Source organism: Leptopilina boulardi, unplaced genomic scaffold (genome assembly GCF_019393585.1).
Source record: "Leptopilina boulardi isolate dan_hultmark-lab unplaced genomic scaffold, ZJU_Lbou_2.1 LbouV2_112, whole genome shotgun sequence".
Classification (NCBI taxonomy): Eukaryota; Metazoa; Arthropoda; class Insecta; order Hymenoptera; family Figitidae; genus Leptopilina; species Leptopilina boulardi.
In genome coordinates this window covers 975,886-999,619 of record NW_026137655.1, presented here as the reverse complement: position 1 = coordinate 999,619, position 23,734 = coordinate 975,886, and the positions used below count along the sequence as shown (strand labels likewise).

The 23,734-nt window shown below is 31.6% G+C and overlaps 1 protein-coding gene across 4 annotated transcripts in view; it reads right to left on the bottom strand.

Moving 5' to 3' along the window:
- The window catches only part of LOC127279260 (protein slit), a 257,827-nt gene that overhangs the window by 219,909 nt on the left and 14,184 nt on the right, over window positions 1-23,734 (bottom strand). For 3 of the 4 annotated variants that reach the window (XM_051301503.1, XM_051301522.1, XM_051301532.1), the window contains exon 1: window positions 10,515-11,588. In XM_051301503.1, the coding sequence (XP_051157460.1) occupies window positions 10,515-10,804 (290 nt within the window). In that variant the 5' untranslated portion in view covers window positions 10,805-11,588. Of the gene's footprint in view, window positions 1-10,514; window positions 11,771-23,734 lie in introns of those variants that run through there. The other variant, XM_051301513.1, reaches the window with a different exon arrangement.

Below are 23,734 nucleotides of genomic sequence, written 5' to 3'. Positions count from 1 at the left end.
AGGCCGTGAGAAAAATTTTTCATATCTTCCAAACTATGATATCCAAGAGATCTAAACTAGTTATTCATTGATTTAGAAACTTTTCTTCTTTCTCTACAAAGTTATATACATTCGTTTCATAAATCGTAAATGTTTCATTTACGTCACAAAATAATTTCTATACCTCTGTTATTTTTAATCTTTTGTAAAAGGTCAACAAGTACTTATCGTTCTAATAGTGTTTCCAATCGGCTTCTTAAATTCCATATCTATATCTCGCGAAATGAAACAAAAAAAATTTTGAAATTGTTCCAAAGATTTTATTTGGCAAACATTTGAGAAAACAATTTTGTGATCTTTTTTTTTATAATAATTACTAATTCGATTTGTTCTTACGTTTATATGAAATTTACTTTAAAAATTGGGGGAAATTAAAACTTGCGAGAATTGTACGCGGGCAAGTTTAATAAAGAAAATGTTTTAATAGCTTTGATAAAATTTGAATATTCCGCAAGTGAGGATACACTCGTTAAGTAAATATTCCAATGAATTCTAATGCAATAAGCCCTCGTTTGACTTCTAGTATCGCGCAGAGTTAGTATACTTGAGCTTATATTCAGAGTGCGGAAGAGTTTCCGGAAGATCAAAAAGATTCAAAACGAGAGTCGCTTCCCCGAAAATGAAGCAGCAGAAGCAGCGGCGGCGTTGATCGGAGATGCAAATCCCATGAAATTCAAAACCGACACGGTGTTCATGCTTGGCTCACTCGAGAGAACGAGGGGTTGCGCGCGCGATGGTCGGGATGAATTTAAATATTCATAATCCCGCTTAATAAGGCATTAGGTATTAATAGTAGGATGTCCCGCGTGCCTCACGCGCACAAGCTGCTTTTTCCTGCACGATAAACACACAATCATGTCCTCGCAATGTTTTTTCGCTTTAATTATATTCTCCTCCTCTTTTTTTTTTCCTATTTTTATCCAGTGGTTGGCATATTAATGCTAATTAGACTTGTTAAGAGGCTCACCTATATATAAATGACGCTGCAAAATTTATTAACGCACAATTGACCATTGATTATTCACATTACATCGCTTCATTATTTCCACCTTTCTTCCTTCATATCTTTTATTGTCCTTCACAATTGAACCATTGAATTTTAGAACGGAAAATAAAATTATTTCGCATGAAATCGTTGGCTCCTGGCCACTTGGCCTTTCATACTCGCTTAACACTTTTTTCGTTTAAGGTTTTTTTTTCAATTTTTATTACCATTCAACTAAAATTACTTCCAATGAAACACTCTTTGAAAGAAATAATAAAAATGATTTTCTTTTGTTGCTTTTCTAATCACTAAAACTTTTTTCTATAATGAAAAAGAATTTGTGCAGCGCAAAGAGAGAAAAGTCCGAGTTGTTTTTTTTTTTTTTCAAAGAAGTAAAAAAGTGTAGTTTTGATTCTTGAGGCACGTTTTTCACGAATCATCGAGAATGGTAAAGACTGTGAAAAAGAAACGCGGACAGGCTTAGTGCCACTGGGCAACGCCTTATTATGCAGTTCATTTCACGTGAAAACAACATGCGTTCCGTCGACCCTTCGCCGCGGGCTGTCGACAAGCTGTTTTTACAGGAAATGAAGCATATAACGAAGACAAATAATACACCACGCTGTTTCAAGCCTACTCGCCTCCGAGCCCCTCGAATTAATTCAACTTGATTCCTTCTAGAGAAAGTGGTTAATCACACAACTCTTTATCAGAATAAGAAAAATTCACTTTTTAAAATAACCAATCTATTTCGAATTCGCAAACTAACAAAAACGAAGACACAAATTCCTATATCAGACTAAAAACAGTTCAATCCGTTAAAATATTTTGCAGCTCCTTCGTCAATTTTTCAACTATACAGATTAATTTGTGAAAAACCAGTTTATTTTTGTCGCGCACTCTCGGAGCAAATTTTAAAAATGTATAGGTAGTTAATGCCGACAAAAAGGTAAGTTGTTTCAGACCATTCATTAAAGACAGCGGTGTACCTTTATAAATCGTATATATTGAACTCATAAAAAAGTAATGCAGAGCCATCCGGTGAGAAACTCACGCTAATCCTTAACGATAAAACGAGTCAAGATAGAGGAAGAATGTTTAGACTTATACTCAGAAATGTAAATATAGACTAAGTATTTTTGTTTCAAGAATAGAAATATCAAGTATTGCAGATTGGACCTTCTATCAGACATTAAAAGGAAATATAAATTTTAAATAGATTCTTTAAAATAAAAATATTTAAATAATTCATATTTAGTGTGATCAACGCCTCAGGGGGTTAAGTATAATTGTTTTTTATGCAGAAAGTTACGTTGATAGCCAGATGATTAATGTGCAGGTGCACTCTCTCTGTAGCATGTAATCAACTCACATTAACTATTAAATGAACTTAAATAATTCATGGGAAAATGATTTCTCTTCTAAAAAGCAGATATTAATTTCGTCGCTGAATTTTAATATTTATTATTTTTTCCTTTAAAAAAATATGTTCTTAAAAATTTTTTTTTCCTTCTTTTAATCTAAGGAATATAACAATAACAAAAAAATGCATTTTATTACTTTATTAAATCACGAAAAAAAATTTTGTTTTTAACCATTCACGTGAAAAAAGCAATGATATTAAACTGTGGAATGCTTTTAACTTTCGTATATCAGTGTATAATTAAATTGCTTTTAACTTAAAATATTTCCAAATATATAGAATGATAGATAAAATTATTTCTCGAACTATAAAAATATTTTCAACAAACACAAAACTCGATATTTAATATAAAACTTTCCTCATACTGTGTATTATAAATAATAGAATATACAGTTTAAAAAGTATCGAAATAAACGTAATTGAAATTGTTTTAGGAAGCTCAGAGTTTTGCGCATAGTTTAAACTTTTAGATTTGAATACCACTTAAACTTTAATATATTTAAATTAAATTTATTTTTAAAAAAATACTTTCAAAATCACATTTTTATATTTAGCGCCATTATTATGTTACGTTTGCAGTTGTTAACATTCCTAAACCAAAAATTCTATTTTATTTTCTTTTTAGTATAAACTCTTCAAAAACTTGTGGGCTAATTTATTAAAAAATATTTTAACTCGTAATTTTCACTGCTTTAGAGAAATATTTAGCTATTCCAATATTTTAGACGCGAAGTAGACGTACATAAACTTAGCGAAACAACTTCAAAAACCAAAAGTCTTATATAGACCAAAATTTGCCGCTTTTTAGTCGCTAATTAGTTGTGAAAAAAAAAATTTTGTCGCTCTTCAATTTTTTTTAAAATAGGGTGCTTTGCTAAGTTTACATAAAGTTAGCGAAGCACCCATTCTAACTCCGTTGTTTACAAAGATTCACAAAATTCTTCTTGACAGAAATTTGCCGTTTTTTTGCCGTAACAAGACCAAATAATTCATTTTCCAAAAACCCAAAAAATTAATTAAAAAAATTTAAAAAAAAAAATTTTTTAATTTCAAAAAAAAATTTTTTTAAATTTAAAAATAAAATTAAGAAAAAAATTTTTATACGAACTGTAAATGAATGTAAATTAAACAACTGCAGATGAATCACATAAGTACAGTAAAAAAAATGTAATTCATATAGAAAAAGAAAAACTTATTTGTTAAATTTTACATTAAACTAAATTAAATTATTTCATAAGAATTTAAAATCTATGCAAGAGAAAATACGTAATCATAAATTATAAAAAAAAATTAATCAACTACTCATACGAAGAACTACTCAAGCAAAAAAAAATATTCTTAAAAAAAATTAATTTCATTACCTCATTTCACTTACATATAACTAACTACAAAACTTTCATTAAAAATGTTAATTGTTATTAAAAATCAATTTTTTACTTCATTTTTGACGTTAACTTTTTTAAAACAGTATTTATCAATTTTAATTTGTCACGACAAAATCGAAACCAAATGAAATGATCTTAATAGTCAAAGCGACAAATTCCCCAAGTAAAATTTGAATTAAAAAAGTTAATTGATATTAAAAATCACATTTTCAATTTCGTTTCCGACTTAAAATTTTTTTAATCACTATTTATCAATTTTAATTTGTCACGACAAAATCGAAACCTACTTGAATACACTTAATAGTCAAAGCGACAAATTCCCCAATTAAAATTTTCATTAAAAAATATTAATTGTTATTAAAAATCACATTTTCAATTTCGTTTTCGACTCAAAATATGTTTAATCATTATTGATCAGGTTTAATTTGTCACGACAAAATCGAAACATAATTGAATACACTTAAAAGTCAAAGCGACAAATTCCCCAAGTAAAATTTTCATTATAAAAGATTAATTGTTAATAAAAATCACATTTTCAATTTCGTTTTCGACTTAAAATTTGTTTAATCAATATTTATCAATTCTAATTTGTCACGACAAAATCGAAACCTACTTGAATACACTTAATAGTCAAAGCGACAAATTCCCCAATTAAAATTTTCATTAAGAAAAATTAATTGTTATTAAAAATCACAATTTCAATTTCATTTTCGACTTAAAATTTTTTTAATTCGTATTTATCAATTTTAATTTGTCACGACAAAATCGATACCTACTTGAATACACTTAATAGTCAAAGCGACAAATTCCCCAATTAAAATTTTCATTAAAAAATATTAATTGTTAATAAAAATCACATTTTCAATTTCGTTTTCGTCTTAAAATTTGATTAATCCATATTTATCAATTCTAATTTGTCACGACAAAATCGAAACCTACTTGAATACACTTAATAGTCAAAGCGACAAATTCCCCAAGTAAAATTTTCATTAAGAAAAATTAATTGTTATTAAAAATCACATTTTCAATTTCGTTTTCGTCTTAAAATTTGATTAATCCATATTTATCAATTCTAATTTGTCACGACAAAATCGAAACCTACTTGAATACACTTAATAGTCAAAGCGACAAATTCCCCAAGTAAAATTTTCATTAAGAAAAATTAATTGTTATTAAAAATCACATTTTCAATTTCGTTTTCGTCTTAAAATTTGATTAATCAATATTTATCAATTCTAATTTGTCACGACAAAATCGAAACCTACTTGAATACACTTAATAGTCAAAGCGACAAATTCCCCAATTAAAATTTTCATTAAAAAATATTAATTGTTAATAAAAATCACATTTTCAATTTCGTTATCGTCTTAAAATTTGATTAATCCATATTTATCAATTTTAATTTGTCACGACAAAATCGAAACCTACTTGAATACACTTAATAGTCAAAGCGACAAATTCCCCAATTAAAATTTTCATTAAAAAATATTAATTGTTATTAAAAATCACATTTTCAATTTCGTTTTCGACTCAAAATATGTTTAATCATTATTGATCAGGTTTAATTTGTCACGACAAAATCGAAACATAATTGAATACACTTAAAAGTCAAAGCGACAAATTCCCCAAGTAAAATTTTCATTATAAAAGATTAATTGTTAATAAAAATCACATTTTCAATTTCGTTTTCGACTTAAAATTTGTTTAATCAATATTTATCAATTCTAATTTGTCACGACAAAATCGAAACCTACTTGAATACACTTAATAGTCAAAGCGACAAATTCCCCAATTAAAATTTTCATTAAAAAATATTAATTGTTAATAAAAATCACATTTTCAATTTCGTTTTCGACTTAAAATTTTTTTAATCACTATTTATCAATTTTAATTTGTCACGACAAAATCGAAAACTACTTGAATACACTTAATAGTCAAAGCGACAAATTCCCCAAGTAAAATTTTCATTAAGAAAAATTAATTGTTATTAAAAATCACATTTTCAATTTCGTTTTCGTCTTAAAATTTGATTAATCAATATTTATCAATTCTAATTTGTCACGACAAAATCGAAACCTACTTGAATACACTTAATAGTCAAAGCGACAAATTCCCCAAGTAAAATTTTCATTAAGAAAAATTAATTGTTATTAAAAATCACATTTTCAATTTCGTTTTCGACTTAAAATTTTTTTAATCACTATTTATCAATTTTAATTTGTCACGACAAAATCGAAAACTACTTGAATACACTTAATAGTCAAAGCGACAAATTCCCCAAGTAAAATTTTCATTAAGAAAAATTAATTGTTATTAAAAATCACATTTTCAATTTCGTTTTCGACTTAAAATTTTTTTAATTCGTATTTATCAATTTTAATTTGTCACGACAAAATCGAAACCTACTTGAATACACTTAATAGTCAAAGCGACAAATTCCCCAATTAAAATTTTCATTAAAAAATATTAATTGTTAATAAAAATCACATTTTCAATTTCGTTTTCGTCTTAAAATTTGATTAATCCATATTTATCAATTCTAATTTGTCACGACAAAATCGAAACCTACTTGAATACACTTCCCAGACAGCACATAACATTGCGGCAATGTTTTGGCAATATTGCTGGGCATGTTTCGCAATATTGCCGTGTAACATTACAGCAATGTTGCCACAACATTAAAATGTCCCACCCTGCTCAATATTGCACAGTATGCTTGCCACAATTTATGTCAAAGTTGCACCACAAGCTTGCTGCAATGTTGCACGGTTACATTGCCGCAAGATTGTTCGGCAAGTTTGCATCGTAAGCTTGCTGTAAGATTCATGTAAGGTCGAATAGTAAGCTAGCTGCAAACTTAATGCTACAGAAAATTCTCGCCGAAGGCACTTTTCTTACATTTATTGTCAGTTTTTTGGCTATATAATATTTGAACGTCACTTCAAAAAAGGAAATATCCATAATTTAAATTTTATTTTACTTAATTGTTCAATTAAAAAAAATTAAAGATAGGATAAAAAATGGAATTAAAACATTTAAATCTAGCTATTTTTTAATGGAAGAAAAAATTATTTTAATGGCCTACGGTGAGAATTTTCTGTAGCATCAAGTTTGCAGCTAGCTTACTATTCGACCTTACACCAATCTTACGATGCAAACTTGCCGAGCAATCTTGTGGCAATGTTACCGTGCAACATTGCTGCAAGCTTGTGGTGCAACCTTGACATAACCTTGTGGCAAGCTTACTGTGCAATATTGAGCAAGGTGGGACATTTTAATGTTGTGGCAACATTGCTGTAATGTTACAAGGCAATATTGCGAAACTTGCCCACCAATATTGCCGCAACATTGCCGCAATGTTATGTGCTGTCTGGGTTAAAAGTCTAAGCGACAAATTCCCCAAGTAAAATTTTCATTAAAAAATATTAATTGTTATTTTTTTTTAATGAAAATTTTACTTCGGGAATTTGTCGCTTAGACTTTTAAGTGTATTCAAGTAGGTTTCGATTTTGTCGTGACAAATTAAAATTGATAAATACGAATTAAAAAAATTTTAAGTCGAAAACGAAATTGAAAATGTGATTTTTATTAACAATTAATATTTTTTAATGAAAATTTTAATTGGGGAATTTGTCGCTTTGACTATTAAGTGTATTCAAGTAGGTTTCGATTTTGTCGTGACAAATTAGAATTGATAAATATTGATTAATCAAATTTTAAGACGAAAACGAAATTGAAAATGTGATTTTTAATAACAATTAATTTTTCTTAATGAAATTTTATGAATTATGAATTATGAAAATTTTACTTGGGGAATTTGTCGCTTTGACTTTTAAGTGTATTCAAGTAGGTTTCGATTTTGTCGTGACAAATTAGAATTGATAAATATGAATTAATCAAATTTTAAGACGAAATCGAAATTGAAAATGTGATTTTTATTAACAATTAATATTTTTTAATGAAAATTTTAATTGGGGAATTTGTCGCTTTGACTATTAAGTGTATTCAAGTAGTTTTCGATTTTGTCGTGACAAATTAAAATTGATAAATAGTGATTAAAAAAATTTTAAGTCGAAAACGAAATTGAAAATGTGATTTTTAATAACAATTAATATTTTTTAATGAAAATTTTAATTGGGGAATTTGTCGCTTTGACTATTAAGTGTATTCAAGTAGGTTTCGATTTTGTCGTGACAAATTAAAATTGATAAATATGGATTAATCAAATTTTAAGACGAAAACGAAATTGAAAATGTGATTTTTAATAACAATTAATTTTTCTTAATGAAAATTTTACTTGGGGAATTTGTCGCTTTGACTATTAAGTGTATTCAAGTAGGTTTCGATTTTGTCGTGACAAATTAGAATTGATAAATATTGATTAATCAAATTTTAAGACGAAAACGAAATTGAAAATGTGATTTTTAATAACAATTAATTTTTCTTAATGAAAATTTTACTTGGGGAATTTGTCGCTTTGACTATTAAGTGTATTCAAGTAGGTTTCGATTTTGTCGTGACAAATTAAAATTGATAAATACGAATTAAAAAAATTTTAAGTCGAAAACGAAATTGAAAATGTGATTTTTAATAACAATTAATTTTTCTTAATGAAAATTTTACTTGGGGAATTTGTCGCTTTGACTATTAAGTGTATTCAAGTAGTTTTCGATTTTGTCGTGACAAATTAAAATTGATAAATAGTGATTAAAAAAATTTTAAGTCGAAAACGAAATTGAAAATGTGATTTTTAATAACAATTAATATTTTTTAATGAAAATTTTAATTGGGGAATTTGTCGCTTTGACTATTAAGTGTATTCAAGTAGGTTTCGATTTTGTCGTGACAAATTAGAATTGATAAATATTGATTAATCAAATTTTAAGACGAAAACGAAATTGAAAATGTGATTTTTAATAACAATTAATTTTTCTTAATGAAAATTTTACTTGGGGAATTTGTCGCTTTGACTATTAAGTGTATTCAAGTAGGTTTTGATTTTGTCGTGACAAATTAAAATTGATAAATACGAATTAAAAAAATTTTAAGTCGAAAACGAAATTGAAATTGTGATTTTTAATAACAATTAATTTTTCTTAATGAAAATTTTAATTGGGGAATTTGTCGCTTTGACTATTAAGTGTATTCAAGTAGGTTTCGATTTTGTCGTGACAAATTAGAATTGATAAATATTGATTAAACAAATTTTAAGTCGAAAACGAAATTGAAAATGTGATTTTTATTAACAATTAATCTTTTATAATGAAAATTTTACTTGGGGAATTTGTCGCTTTGACTTTTAAGTGTATTCAATTATGTTTCGATTTTGTCGTGACAAATTAAACCTGATCAATAATGATTAAACATATTTTGAGTCGAAAACGAAATTGAAAATGTGATTTTTAATAACAATTAATATTTTTTAATGAAAATTTTAATTGGGGAATTTGTCGCTTTGACTATTAAGTGTATTCAAGTAGGTTTCGATTTTGTCGTGACAAATTAAAATTGATAAATAGTGATTAAAAAAATTTTAAGTCGGAAACGAAATTGAAAATGTGATTTTTAATATCAATTAACTTTTTTAATTCAAATTTTACTTGGGGAATTTGTCGCTTTGACTATTAAGATCATTTCATTTGGTTTCGATTTTGTCGTGACAAATTAAAATTGATAAATACTGTTTTAAAAAAGTTAACGTCAAAAATGAAGTAAAAAATTGATTTTTAATAACAATTAACATTTTTAATGAAAGTTTTGTAGTTAGTTATATGTAAGTGAAATGAGGTAATGAAATTAATTTTTTTTAAGAATATTTTTTTTTGCTTGAGTAGTTCTTCGTATGAGTAGTTGATTAATTTTTTTTTATAATTTATGATTACGTATTTTCTCTTGCATAGATTTTAAATTCTTATGAAATAATTTAATTTAGTTTAATGTAAAATTTAACAAATAAGTTTTTCTTTTTCTATATGAATTACATTTTTTTTACTGTACTTATGTGATTCATCTGCAGTTGTTTAATTTACATTCATTTACAGTTCGTATAAAAATTTTTTTCTTAATTTTATTTTTAAATTTAAAAAAATTTTTTTTTGAAATTAAAAAATTTTTTTTTTTAAATTTTTTTAATTAATTTTTTGGGTTTTTGGAAAATGAATTATTTGGTCTTGTTACGGCAAAAAAACGGCAAATTTCTGTCAAGAAGAATTTTGTGAATCTTTGTAAACAACGGAGTTAGAATGGGTGCTTCGCTAACTTTATGTAAACTTAGCAAAGCACCCTATTTTAAAAAAAATTGAAGAGCGACAAAATTTTTTTTTTCACAACTAATTAGCGACTAAAAAGCGGCAAATTTTGGTCTATATAAGACTTTTGGTTTTTGAAGTTGTTTCGCTAAGTTTATGTACGTGCGAAGTAGTATAAGGAAGAATATTGCAACTAAATTTTCACCTTTTTCGTCTGCTAAACACAAAACGCATGCGCAGATCCATGTTCGCCATTTGTAATAATTCATCTCTCACCTGAGTTGCAACAGTTTTACCGCAAGAGCGCTAGTATCGCTAACTAAAAACGACTCGAAAAGAAAAATAATAAAAAAAATTTCACTCCCATATAGAGTTCCTTATTCTACTTCGTGATTTTTGCATGCATATAAATATAAAAAAAAAAAATAACTCACAGTTTTTCGGCGGAGAGCAAGGCGGCCAGATCCCCTGGAACTTGAGTGAGTCCACGATAAGAGCAGTCGATATTTGGTCCCCCGCAGCCACATGCCCAAGGGCAACTTGCGCTGTTGATATTATCCTCAGCTGAAGTGCCAAGACCAAAGCTTCCAATTCCCGTGTTGTGTGTCGCGCCACCCAAAACTGACAGTATCAGCAGTAGTCCCCATGCACAAACCACCGAACCACAACTAACACCAAGAAGTCTCAATGACCACGTCGGTGTCATTGCTTTCGCCATTGCCATTACTTTTTTATTAACGTCCTTAATAGCCTCGTTTGAATTGTCAATAATATTGGCAAATTTGCCGAGGCGCTTAGGCCCAATGATATTGCCCTCCTGATAAGGTGGACACCTCACAATCCATTCACTCTGATGCACCAAAACAGGTTCAACACTTGTTATATTATTCGTCCATAAAAGATTATTTGACCATAAATTAATATTCTCGGTAATTGATTGTTCACTTTGATTTTCTCTATTCACTAAAACGCAACACTCATTCACTACCGGTTGATCTATATTCTCCCGCGGTCTTTCCGTTGTTTTACGCCGTGATTCCTCTGTAACTGTTCTTTTGTTCGAATCCTTGTGTCTCCTACAAGAATGGCGTCTTCTATTTGGACAAGCTACCGCTCCAATTTTTGGAAGATTACCACTTGTCTGATATCTATCTTGAAACTCCACTGATCGATCGCGTAGATATTTTAAGGATCGACGGGCCTTTTTGGCCCGACTATCCGGATCGAGGGATTCTCTTCGATCAGAACTGCTGGCCCGCAATGATGCCTCGTCTAATGGAGCATCTGCTGGGCCCGTTGGGGGGCCGTAATCGGGGCCCCCTTTCAGCCAGGGAGGCCCTTGTACGGTGACAGCGGTTTCCACCACTAACGGCAAGGCCCGTTCCTGCTCATTTTGTGGCAGCAACGTCACTGACTTTATCTTGATGCTGGGTTCTTTCAAGAATCTATCGTACCCCTGAGGGTACGAGGCTGCTGCACCGATTCGCGGCTCCAGGAACAGATTTGAATTGGATCATCTATTTTCAAGTTGACACTTCCAAGAAATATGAATTCCTCGATTTAGTACAGATTATTTTTTATTCTTCTTATTTTCTTTTTATTCCTTTCTTCTCGATTGCTTCTTAAATTCGTATTTCAATTCTTTAATATCCAATTGATTTTTCTAAACTGAGTTCATTTAATTCATTACCTGAAACAGAGAAAATAATATTGATTTAATTTATTTTTTCCCTTTAATTAATAATTCGTAAATATCGCATTTTTGGAACAATAAATTTTTAAAGAAAATCAATTTGGGGAAAAAATAATTTTTCCATTAAAATGTAATATCCGAACTTTCGGAAATATCTTCAATATAGAACACCTTCATAATTGCCTTCATCTTTGATGGTGACGCATTTCGAACAAATGGAATTCATTGAAAATAACTTTGCTCTCAATTTAGCGAATATTGGAAGAGACATCAACGAATCCAAAGATGTGAATATTTAAAATTAAAAGGTGTACATATATAGTCTGATCGGCTATGATGAAAATAGTGTAAAAATAAAATTAGAACGAAAATATTTAGATGAAAATGCGCAATTTTAAACTCTAGATTAATGAATTTCCACTACGAAATATATATATATAGTACAATAACTCATTTTTTCCATCGTATGCATTTCGAGGCGTGTCGCGCGAGGAATGGAGTAGAAAAGTACTGGCAGATTCGTACGCAGTTGCAAGAAGATGAAGAAAAAGAAGAACATGGTGTGTGCAGCAATATCGGAAGTACGGAGGAAAATATGCTTCCAAGGCACAATCAAAGCCCGAATGCATTCTGTGCACGGCCAGGGGAGTTTCAACTATATTGGAATTTTCTTTGGTATCCCCCTTCCCCCCCCCCCGCCTTACCCCGTACCCCCTCACTTCAATTCTTCTGGTTTGCTTCTTTTCGCGAAACGTGCTACGAACAAATCTATGTACGATCAATGTACACACGTATCTTGCTCTTGACATTTATATATAGGCGCGGATCTATCCGTGATATCTACCCTTCTTGAATACAATACTGGCAATTCTTGAAGCTCTTTTTCGCTCGTGAAACGACTGAATTATCTGTGTGCGCAGGTATATGTATATATATATATATTACTATATGCGGGGAAACTCGAGAGCCGTAGACAACACCGGATTTACATCGTGTATCCGATTTTCTGAAGGTAGATATTGAAATCAGTCTGTATCCAGCGAACCGTATCATTCTTACTTTCTGTTCATCTATATTTTTCCATGCGCAAATCTTTTTTGTATAGTGCTCGTAAACAACAAATATTTTTCGAAAATCTCTTTTTTAATATTCGCATAATAATTTAGAATTTTTTTGGGTTTAAAAAATTGTAATTAGAAAATAAAAAATAAAATACTTAAAAATACTTTTTTCTAGAAACACGAACACTTTTTACAAAATCAGCCAAAATACCAAGGATCCTTATCTTATAAATTTTCTAAATCCAAAAAATTGTGCAAATTCATACAAAAACGCGATTGCAAAACGAAAAGTAGAAAAGTAATATAATGACAGCTTTATTACATACTGTCGCCGTTAGATGGCAGAAGTATATGCAGGGAGCACAAAGTAGTAGCTATTATTATATTACTTTCTTACTTATTATTTTCTTATTTATTTATTTATTATTTATTTTCTTTCAAATAAAAACATATGCCATTTAAATTTGTTGTCCAGAAGATGAGAAACTAAGAAATTACACCATAACTTTTTTCCAATGTATATTTTGTGCTTTAGAAACATTTCATACTGCAAATTTGTAAACTTTTAATTGCAATTTTTTTTTTAGATTTAAAAGTAATTAAACTTTGCTTTGATTTAACATACGCATGTATGTATAGAGTTAAAATTTCATTAAAAGTCAAAAAATTGAGTTATACTCCTTGCATATATATACATTAAAACTTTTGTATACAAATTTAATTTAGAAACTTTTTGACATAACTAAAATTGCAAATTCTTTCTAATCTAAAATTTTCAAACGATTCACAGAGACTATAGATGCATTAAAAATAAATATTTTCTCTCGACATAACTTTGTTTTGTTCGAATTGTACATTAAATTAAGCATCTTTTTCGCCTGACTGAGCTTCAATGAAACTAATTGCTCTTGACGTTTTTACTTGAAAATCGGGATCGAGTAAATTAAGTGAGTTTTTTCATCAGAAGCAGAGTCGCTTCTGGCGATCGGAATAACGGACAAGCGCGGAGAAGTCAAAAGTATTTTATTTTGGCTACCGCTGCTGCTTTTTTTTTAAAGCGCATCCGTTTTGCCTTTTCCGTATGATCCCGTTTGGATATTAAAAATTGTCTGGAATCTAATATTCGCTCTCTCTCTTTTGCGCGGTGACGAGTCAAGGATCGATAACTCGATTAGCAGTCGCCATCGAGGTGGGTACACTCGAAAGGCAGGCTGGGTAAATAGGTGGCCATGGAAGGGTGTCCCATGGGTGTGTGTGGGTGGTATACACCACGCACGTAATATTCCTCGAGCACTCTAGAACGGATAATATCGCAGTGCCTGCCTCTGATGTCGAAGTTAAGGTGACGCGGTTCAAAGTAGTCTAGGGTGAAACTAGGGGGATGATGTTGAGGTGGAAAATGGGGAGAAATTCTGAGCGGGGGAAATGGGGGGTGAGATGGCTCGCGTCAGAATGCTACAGAGACAAGGGCGAAAGGAATTCCTCCCTTTTCCTCAGCTAACATTCTCTCTCACTCTCTCTCTCTCCAAACCTCTATACCTAGTCTTCACAGAGCTCTCTAAAATTGATTAACGACGTTAGCGTATTTTAATTGGACCAAAGTAGCTTCTAAAGTAGCCAGTAAAAGCGTCCTTTACATTCTTTTTACCCAATCCAAGATGTCGCGTGTATTAGGGAAGTTACAAGATTGGGGAGAGAGAAATGGCAAAAGTTGATGGGGTAAAAGGGATTCGGTTATGGAAAGAAAGAGAGAGAGAGAGAGACGATAACGTTAGGCAGCGGACAGAAAAATCGATTTTCATTTATTTTTCCAATTTCCGTCGGATACATCGCGGAAAACCGAAACGTAATGGATCTCAGGTACCGTGCATTCGAACACTCGCCTACTTCCTCTCCAGTCGCTTTTCCACACGAGAACAATCGGTGAAACAGTTTCAAAAGCATTGCACGTATCATACCTTGGCAAAACGATCGTTTTTCATTTCGTTAGATGAAAACGGGAGAAACAAATGCATTTTTCATCGACTACGCGAGCTTTAAGTACCGTTCACAAATGTCCTGCTCAGATTTCACACAAAGTTACAACAATATAATATCTTGCGCAAAATTAGTTTTACTATTTTACTACATTTCGTGAATCTGTAAAAATACCAATTAACTTACAACTATTTGAATTATCGATTCAGCTGATGGTTTCCTGCATCCTCACACAGATGTGTTCGGCATTTGAACGAGCGAGTATATATGTCGTTTAAAGATTTTACGTGCTATGCAAAGCCAAAAGTTTATATACGCGAATTTACTTCGGCAGCTTTCCCGTTTTACTGCCAATATCCGGAGCGTAACGTACGCCGAGAACCTAATAAAGTGTCTCTACTCACGAAGGTACTGTATTGCGTGGCTGACAATGTTGAAAACAGGTTGTATGTATGTAGACTCGAAAATCGAATACAATCGATATCGAGGTCGTATTATATGTCTCTTGGTTTATTATTGCCTATAGTCCTACATTTTATAAGCCATGAGGGGAAGAGATTTTTCCGATGAAGGCAGCTGCATAGGAAATGATACCATGAACTGCTTATACTGTGGTATGTTCATATCAACTGTGAGTCATTACAAATACCCGAGGTATTCTCTAGGCGATATGGAAAAAGCATTCAGATAAAAATACTTCTCGTTTACTCTAAAAGGACTTTTAAACGGTCTCGTTATCGATAAATTACACCCATATCAGAACAGCCCATTTTTTCCTTTCTTTTTTTTTAAAAAAAGAATGCGCTTCAATCTGATAACTAAAAGTTTTTCTTTAACTCTACATTTGATCTCATTCTCCAATAGTGCAAAAGTTTTCAGTTCGTAATTTTTATTCATTGCAATTTAAACATATGGTTCAAATAGTAATAATCTGAGATGAAAGAATCTATTATGTTGATAGTATGCAGAATTCAAATTCAACGAATAAGAATATTTAAATGAAATTCTGAATAGTTCCAATTTTAAACCTTATTATGAATGCTACACACAAATCATATTTGCTTTATTGACAATTAAATTGCAATTAGGACAAATTGATAATTTGCCAAAGTTAACATTTTCAACAAATTCTTCGGATATTATATTCATTTATGAATAAATTACAGAAAGAAAATAATCCGACAAAATGAGTATACGAGAAATGTATATAATTTACTCAAGACATGCAAATGAATATTTTTTCGAATTCATTATGCAAAAAAAAAAAAAGGAAAATCATTTTTCATAAATTTTAAAACTCTTTTTGCTTAATGTATATATCTATATTGGAATTACTATTATTGTTATTATAGAATGAAAATAATTTGCATTATCTAAAATTATCCAAGTGAAATATGAGAAACTGTAGGTATTTATAAATGACTTCATCAAATAAAATAAATGGTTTTCCACATAAAATTACATACTGTTTTATTTAAAATTTACATATTGATAATGGCAACCATTTCATGACATGTAAGAAAAGTTGTCCCATTGCGGTTATTTCTAATTAAAATTTGACCAGAAATAAACACACTGTGGAAAAGTCTCTCTCGAGTTTTGAGTGGCATTATTTCATGTAAATATTTCATGTCTCTCTCACACGCAACCTATCCGATCTAAAACAAGCACGGAATTCTCTTTATTCTCTTTGTAGAGCTCCTCCCACTCAATGTCTTTCTTTTCTGCTCGCTTTTTCACTCCTTATTTCACTCTTTCTATCAAGTCTTTTCCTGACCCTTCTTTCTCCTTTCTCTCTCTCTCTCTCTCTCTCTCTCTGCTTTTCATGCATCCGCTTCCTCTCATTTCCTTTTTCTCACCCTCATCTACTTTTTGCCATCTGACTTTTCTGAGAATGGATTCCAAGAGTACGAAAAGGTTTTTTTGAGCGCACGAGTCGCTCACAGGAAAAATCTGATAGCTTCCTTCCAAATAGGTAGTACCTAATACGAGCTTCGAAGGGAGTAAGATATGTGCTTTGGAACCAGAGATGTTTGGTTAACATGTGCGCTTAATGGGCCGTGCGAAATGGATTTTTAAGGACTTTCTTCGCCATCACTATACTGCGATGGAAATTTCTCTCAAGAGAGTGAGAGAGAAGAAAAGACCGGTTCGAAGGTCGACGAGAACCGTTATTTCCCATCGAGTATCGATTCGAGATCGATAGCGCTGATTAACACCGCAAGGAGATATTGTATAGAGTTTGTTTCACCAAAGTTCGAGATGCATTGTGAGAACATATATTTGGCCTTTTCCTTTTATGATTTTTATTTCTAAATTGCAATTAATAACCAATTGTTTCGATTTAGAAAATCTCGTCTTTAAGAAAGCAACATGTTAAAGCCACAGACAGAGAATATGGTAAAATAAACGATTCTACACGAGCAAATAACATGGTTCTGAAACGATTTGAGTTTTGAGAGAGAAGGAGGAGAAGAAAGTATAATGTGGTTTGAGAGTCCTGGTCCTGCCATTTTGGCACAACCGTATACGCAACGGGGGTTGAATAGCACCTATTACTGGAATACCAAAATATTCCCGCGCCACAAGAATGCCGGAGAGAACGCAGTACAATTTCATGGAATCGCATAATTATGCGTTTTCTCCAAGATCACACTGAACATGTAACGTTCTGGTAAAAGGGTAAAAGATCAAACTCCTCGAAAGAGAAGGTATTTCAAAATTTTGTAAAAAAAAAAATACTACCACCAATTTTTTTTCAGGTGTATCCATTTTTAACAATCATGAGAAAAAAGAAGCAAATTCCTTTCTATTTTTATTGTGTGAATCAATATCATTGATAATAAATACAGGGGATTTAAAATTTGATAAATATTAAAAAATTGATTTGAAATATATTTTCATCCAGACAAAATAAAAACCTTTAGTGACAATTAAAAGATTAACTCCGCTAAAATCCTTTCATCCAGTGAATCTCGAAGTACTCCAATTGGAAAAGGCTATTGAACTAAGTAAGACAAATTGGATCCTGAGTCGTAAAACAAATCAGTGGTTGGCATCGAGAGTTTACGGAAACAATCTACAATCCGAAGTTGTGTCCTCTCGTAGTGGTTAACCGATTAATTGAGCCCGACGCCTCCAACCTTGAGAGAAACTAACGACCGAATCAACAGAAATTATCACCATTAGCTTTGATGAGGGACGCGAGTCAAGACGAATCCCAATGCATTTCTCTGACTAATGTATATATAGATGGCATACAGTTACCATATCCTTTGAAAAGTCAGATAAACTCGTTTCCGTACATCTCGAGTTACTGAGACCCTCCTTAGTCCATGCTTTCGTCAGATGGACAGAAAAGGGAGGGCCTTCGGATATTAGGTTTCCCAGTGCGGTTTTCAACCACCCACTCAATCGACCGATCGGCCGACTTCGCCCCAGGGAAATCATACTGGATACTCTTGCACGCCACCCTCATCCCACACTCTGATGCCACAGAATCGCACCTTTCCTTTCGACGCGCTCAACAGGAGACCAAGTTATCTTGTGTGTCCTCTTTTTTTGCCTCTTTCTCTTTCTCTCTGTGCAAAAACCATGTACTAATCGGGAAATACGCTTTCTTCTTTTTAACCACTCGACCTGCTATCAGAACTGCATCCCACTAATCGGCTGCATTGCAGACTGTACCCATTCCCTTCCGAAATGCAATAACGTCGCAAAAGTGTTGGAAGAAACGATATAGAGGTGGATTATGCCACAGCCAGACAATTTGCCTCAAAGTGCATAGTAAAAAGATGCTCGTTTCTTTCAAGTTTTATGACACAAGGATCAAGAAAAGTCAATAACAATATTGTTTTTTAGAAAGAAAAAGAAAATTTATATTCGAGAAACTCTTGTAAGAATTCCTGCCGAGTAATTTGGGAATATGTCCCATACTGATAAGTAAAAATAACTAGAAAAGTTTACCACTTATTGCCGCAATATATAGAATTTACAGTTAACTTTTCTAATTCCAATCAAATTTTATTTCCCTGTTCTTAATTTACAGTTTCGTAGGACAAAAATTATGTTAATCACTCGATCTCTGACCATCAGATTGATGGAAAGAAATTCCATCATCATTCTTCGACAACTCAATCACACGATTTACATCTAGTCTGCGATAACTTTTTTTTTAAATTAATCAAACATTGCTTAACATGGCATTAATTACAATAATAATTAATTGATATATGCACTGAGAAAAGTACTAAACATACGTTCAGATGGTGTAGCTAACCTTTCGAACAACATCGATTCTAAAAATAGTATCGCATCTGCGCTTTTTGGTGAAAAAATACAGGTACAATATCTGTCCCTAAAAAAGTTTAGATGCTGAATTAAATTTATCTCAGTGTGGCATTTCTTTCTACCATACTTGTAATATAGTTACTTAGTACCTTTGTACGAAAAAGGTTCGTCTCAACCCGTTTATGTTTCGAAATAAAAGTTTCAGGCCAAAAATAGATTATTTGTCCCTATATTTACCGAAAGGCTCTTCAGCCTCTTTATGGAGCAGATCTTTTTAATCCAAATGAAAGAAATAAAAGAATACCCGCGCTAAAAAGAGAGAAGTAACAGTCATCGTAAGATGAGATTCGGTAGAAGAAAACCAGACAACCCATTGAAACGTTTTCTATATCCGTACACTATACGTCCGCCTTAAAGAGATTAGATAGGCGCCTCTATTTTCTTGCATCCTTTCCGGATATCACAGTGCCTTCGATTGACCGTTCACTTCCGGTTAAAAGGCAGACTCGTTCGTTTCGATCTCCGCAGGATTGTTTCCGGCAAAAAAAGAGTTCATTCTCTCTATATATATATACGTTAAAGCGGAGAATCTCATCGTTATGGCTGAATACAAAAAACTAGGAACATCAGAGAGAAAAAGGGGTATATGGAAGAGAGAAAAGGGAATGACAAAGATGAAGAGGGGAATACACCAGGAAAAGACGCGATGACGAGAACTACTTGAGAAAGGTATTTGAGAAGGTGCCTAGCCATTATAGATTTACCATTAGCCCGTCGCAGGTGGATGACTTTATTAAATGTCGGCGGAGACGCTTCCACTGCGCCTCTTTTTCTTTTGCTTTACGATCCTGTTTTTTTTTTCTTCTTATTTTTCACAATTTCTTTCCTTCTACAACTTCCCTTCTCTATCTCTCTCTTTCTACTACATACCACTTTTGGAAAATAATATTAAGACGGAATTCAGCCACTCTAAGAAATTACTGAGCTCATTCACTAATTTTTTATCTGTTTACTTGGAACATTTTCAAGCATTTAACTTAATTGCAAGAGTTTATGAAAATAATAAAAAAAAAACCTCTGTTTTGACAGATAATAAAACAGAATTTAAATTTTTAAAACTGAATATTTAACAGCATATCTAAAAGCCAAAAAAAAGTTGTGTGCACACGAGCGCAACTTTTTTTTTTCTTCGCCGAATAGGGGCGAATGAGATGGAGAAAGAAGAAGAAGGGAAAACAAAAGAAGAGTGAAAGTCTAGACCGATTAGTGTTTGGTCGCCGGAACTTGAAACGAGCAGACGACGTCGTCCCTCGCGGAGGCCCGCCGAATAACCGGAAGTGGCCAAACTTGCTTCTGCACGGAAGAGATAGGGTGAAAAGACAAATAGAATTCGGAACAAGTTTTTACCGGACGAGAAGATTTAATAGTCCGTGTGGATTCGAAAACGCAAAGTGCAGTCGAGAAATAAAGACACGCCTTCTGTTCATGTGAATGGAATACGAGAATTTTCCTTTTTCTTGTTGATTTGTACAAATTTGCCAAAATTTTTGTCAAATCTTTAATCTTTTATATACGCTTCCTTCCTTTTATGTATGTAATAAATTTGATTGCATCTTATCTTTATTTTTCATTCGAAAATACGATAAAAAAAAAAAGTTTTTATTTTCCTATTAAAGTTTGTGAAAATATTTTCTCTACATTAACGAATGATCAATCAAGAATTTATTAATTTTAAAATAGAAGATATTGAATTGGATTTGTTCCAATCACATTTTACGATTTCTCCAACACCTATCTCGTCTAATTAACCATAACTTCTCTATGGTTCGTGGTCTTAAACTTAATTACCAAGAACGCAATGTGTTATTGCAGTATATAATTAAGAAATGTGCATTAAATGCGTAATTACTCTCAAAAGCAATTAATTTCATTTTATATCGTTGGTAAACATCGCTATAAATCCCTTTTAGTCATGTTTCTTTCATTTGTAAAAAAAAAAGAAAACATGTTCTAATTTTCTTTACAAATGGTTTATGACATTTATAACATTTGAAAGAAAAAAAAAAATTATAGTTTGCCAATTACAATTGAGATCTTCAATATTCTATATATATGCAATATATTATCTGATGGTGTTATTCGTACTATGAATAATTTAGTCTGAATTATGCATTGGAGAATAATCTTGGGAGCTTTTGATGAAAGCATTCACACAAAATTCGCATCTCAATAAGATACCGAAGCCTGGCATTATATACATATATAGGAAACTATGTCACGAGTTGCAGTCACGTGCAATAATACGATCGAAGACGGTTGGTCCAAACTAAAAGCGGGCAGAAATTTCTCAGACTCTCTCCTTCTCTAGATTTCAATGCTTTTATCCTGCTCCATAAGTTTCAATACCTGCTTTTCCTCCACAAATATACCGTATATATCATTCACAAGAAATCAGGAATAAAAAAAAAAGTTCTATCGCTTTATACTTGAGTTGATTTCAGCATCAGTTGAATTCCTTTATTTGAAAAGTTTTGTGTAACGCAGATGCTAATTATTCCAAAACTATTCCACAATCTCATCATCCAAGATATTAATTTCAAACTAAAGAGATTCTCTCACGAAAACTTGAGAAATATTTGATTTCCTTAGATTTTTTTTTTTTGATCCTTTCAGCCCACACTGAAATAAGATCCATGGATTGGAAATTTATTAAGATTCTTCTCTCTTTGTGTCACAGCGGGGAATCTGAATACGATCATTAACTTTTAACAAGTGCCTTTTTTTTATTATAAGAGAGAAAGAGAGAAAAATATGTTAATTATGGAAATACTCAAACTGTTCATGAATAAACAAAAAGAATTATTGAACATATTATCAATATTTTTTTTACATTTTTTAATATAGAAGGATATCTTTCATAAATTTTTAATTAATGAAATCAAATAAATATAGTTCTAGAGTTCCACATATAATTTTTAATTGAATTAAAATTTTAATTTGAATTAATAAACTTTTGATTCATTTATTATTTTTCAAGATTCAATTGCGCAAAAGGTATAATATAATATAAATGGTTTCGTATCAATTAAAATTCATTGCCTTAATGCCACAAAATAAATACAGGTTTTATACACAGTGAATAATGACTATAAATTAACCAACCGGAGGCAGTTTTTGTATCCTGAACTTTGCTCCGCGCTTCATTTTTTTTTTTTTCGATAACCAATTTGTTCAAAAAGGGAGTATTTGATTTATATACAGTATCATCTAACAAGGATTGTATAACAAACCTTTAATATTAAAAAAAAAAAAGAAAATTCGCGATATTATCAAAATATTAAAAATACAAGTGATGGTCTTTTAAAAATGAGAAATGTCAACAACAAGTTTAATGAACCACAAGACAGCCTTTCACATATATTGCTTTCGCAAATGTTGACACGCTAGAAGGATCAACGAAACGAAACGATCGATTGCGCGTCATCGAACCAAAGACCTTTCCTCCTCGCGTCGTTCCCTTATCTCTTCGAGACTTATCCTCCCTCCTCTCGCACGTTTCACACATATAGTCAAGGATGGAGAGAGATAGGTATGCAGTTGTTATCGTTTTACGAATAACGCTTCAAAATTGCCTTTACGGCCGCATAGATACGTGTGTGCAAGCCTCAAATACGATATCCCAAACGTTCAAACTGCTATACAATAGCCAAAGAGTGTGCCAACCTTTCGGAGATAATCTATCGGACTTTTTCACGAGAAATTCACCCGGCATCCGAGAAAAATGTACACTTTCTGCCAATATTTTCAGTCACGTAAAAAGAAAATAGTGTTCCTCACTCCGGACATTGGCTTTTTACGAGCACCTGTCTCGGGATATTTAACCCTTATGAAAAGGTCAAATGATCCTGATGTGACGAAAAAATTTACTGAAATACATTCTTTGCTTTATATACTTTCAGATAACGGAGCTTTTTTTTGGTACTAAACTTGATAAAAGTCCATTAAACCAAAAAGGTAAAACAAATTTTCAGGTTTAACCCCCCTATTTTCTATAAATGAGTCCTTTGGAAAAAAATTAATAATAAATCATCTCGTTTTGTTTTTTATCTCGATAAAGAAAAAATTACAGAATCGAATTCTTTCTGGCATCGAGTACGGTTAAATCCACTAAGGAATCTGAGACCAAAAATCCAAAGGATTTAAATCCCCAGCCGGGAATCAGTCAACCTTAAATACCTCTGTATAAAGCCCTCGAAACCTCGACCTTTCCACTCGAGAGCAACGATGCAAAAATTCCTCACTTATTTTTTTTTTTTGGTCCTTTCACCACTTATTACACTATCTCCTCATCTCAAAGCTTCTATCCACCTCACACGGTCCGGGAGTTCCGGTCGACCTTGGGTCGCAGACAACAATGAAATTTATCGAATGGAATCATTCAATACCAGTTGTATATATATATGAACTCACGGGTCAGTTTAGAAATCAAAGAAAATGAAGAAAAATTTTTTTTTCCAAATATATTTTTGCATCGTTTTATTACTAAAATGCGTTCAAAAATGACCAACCCCCTTTTATACTGCAATGTGTGGTAAACGTGCAGGACAGGTACGAAAGAATGGCACGACGAGTA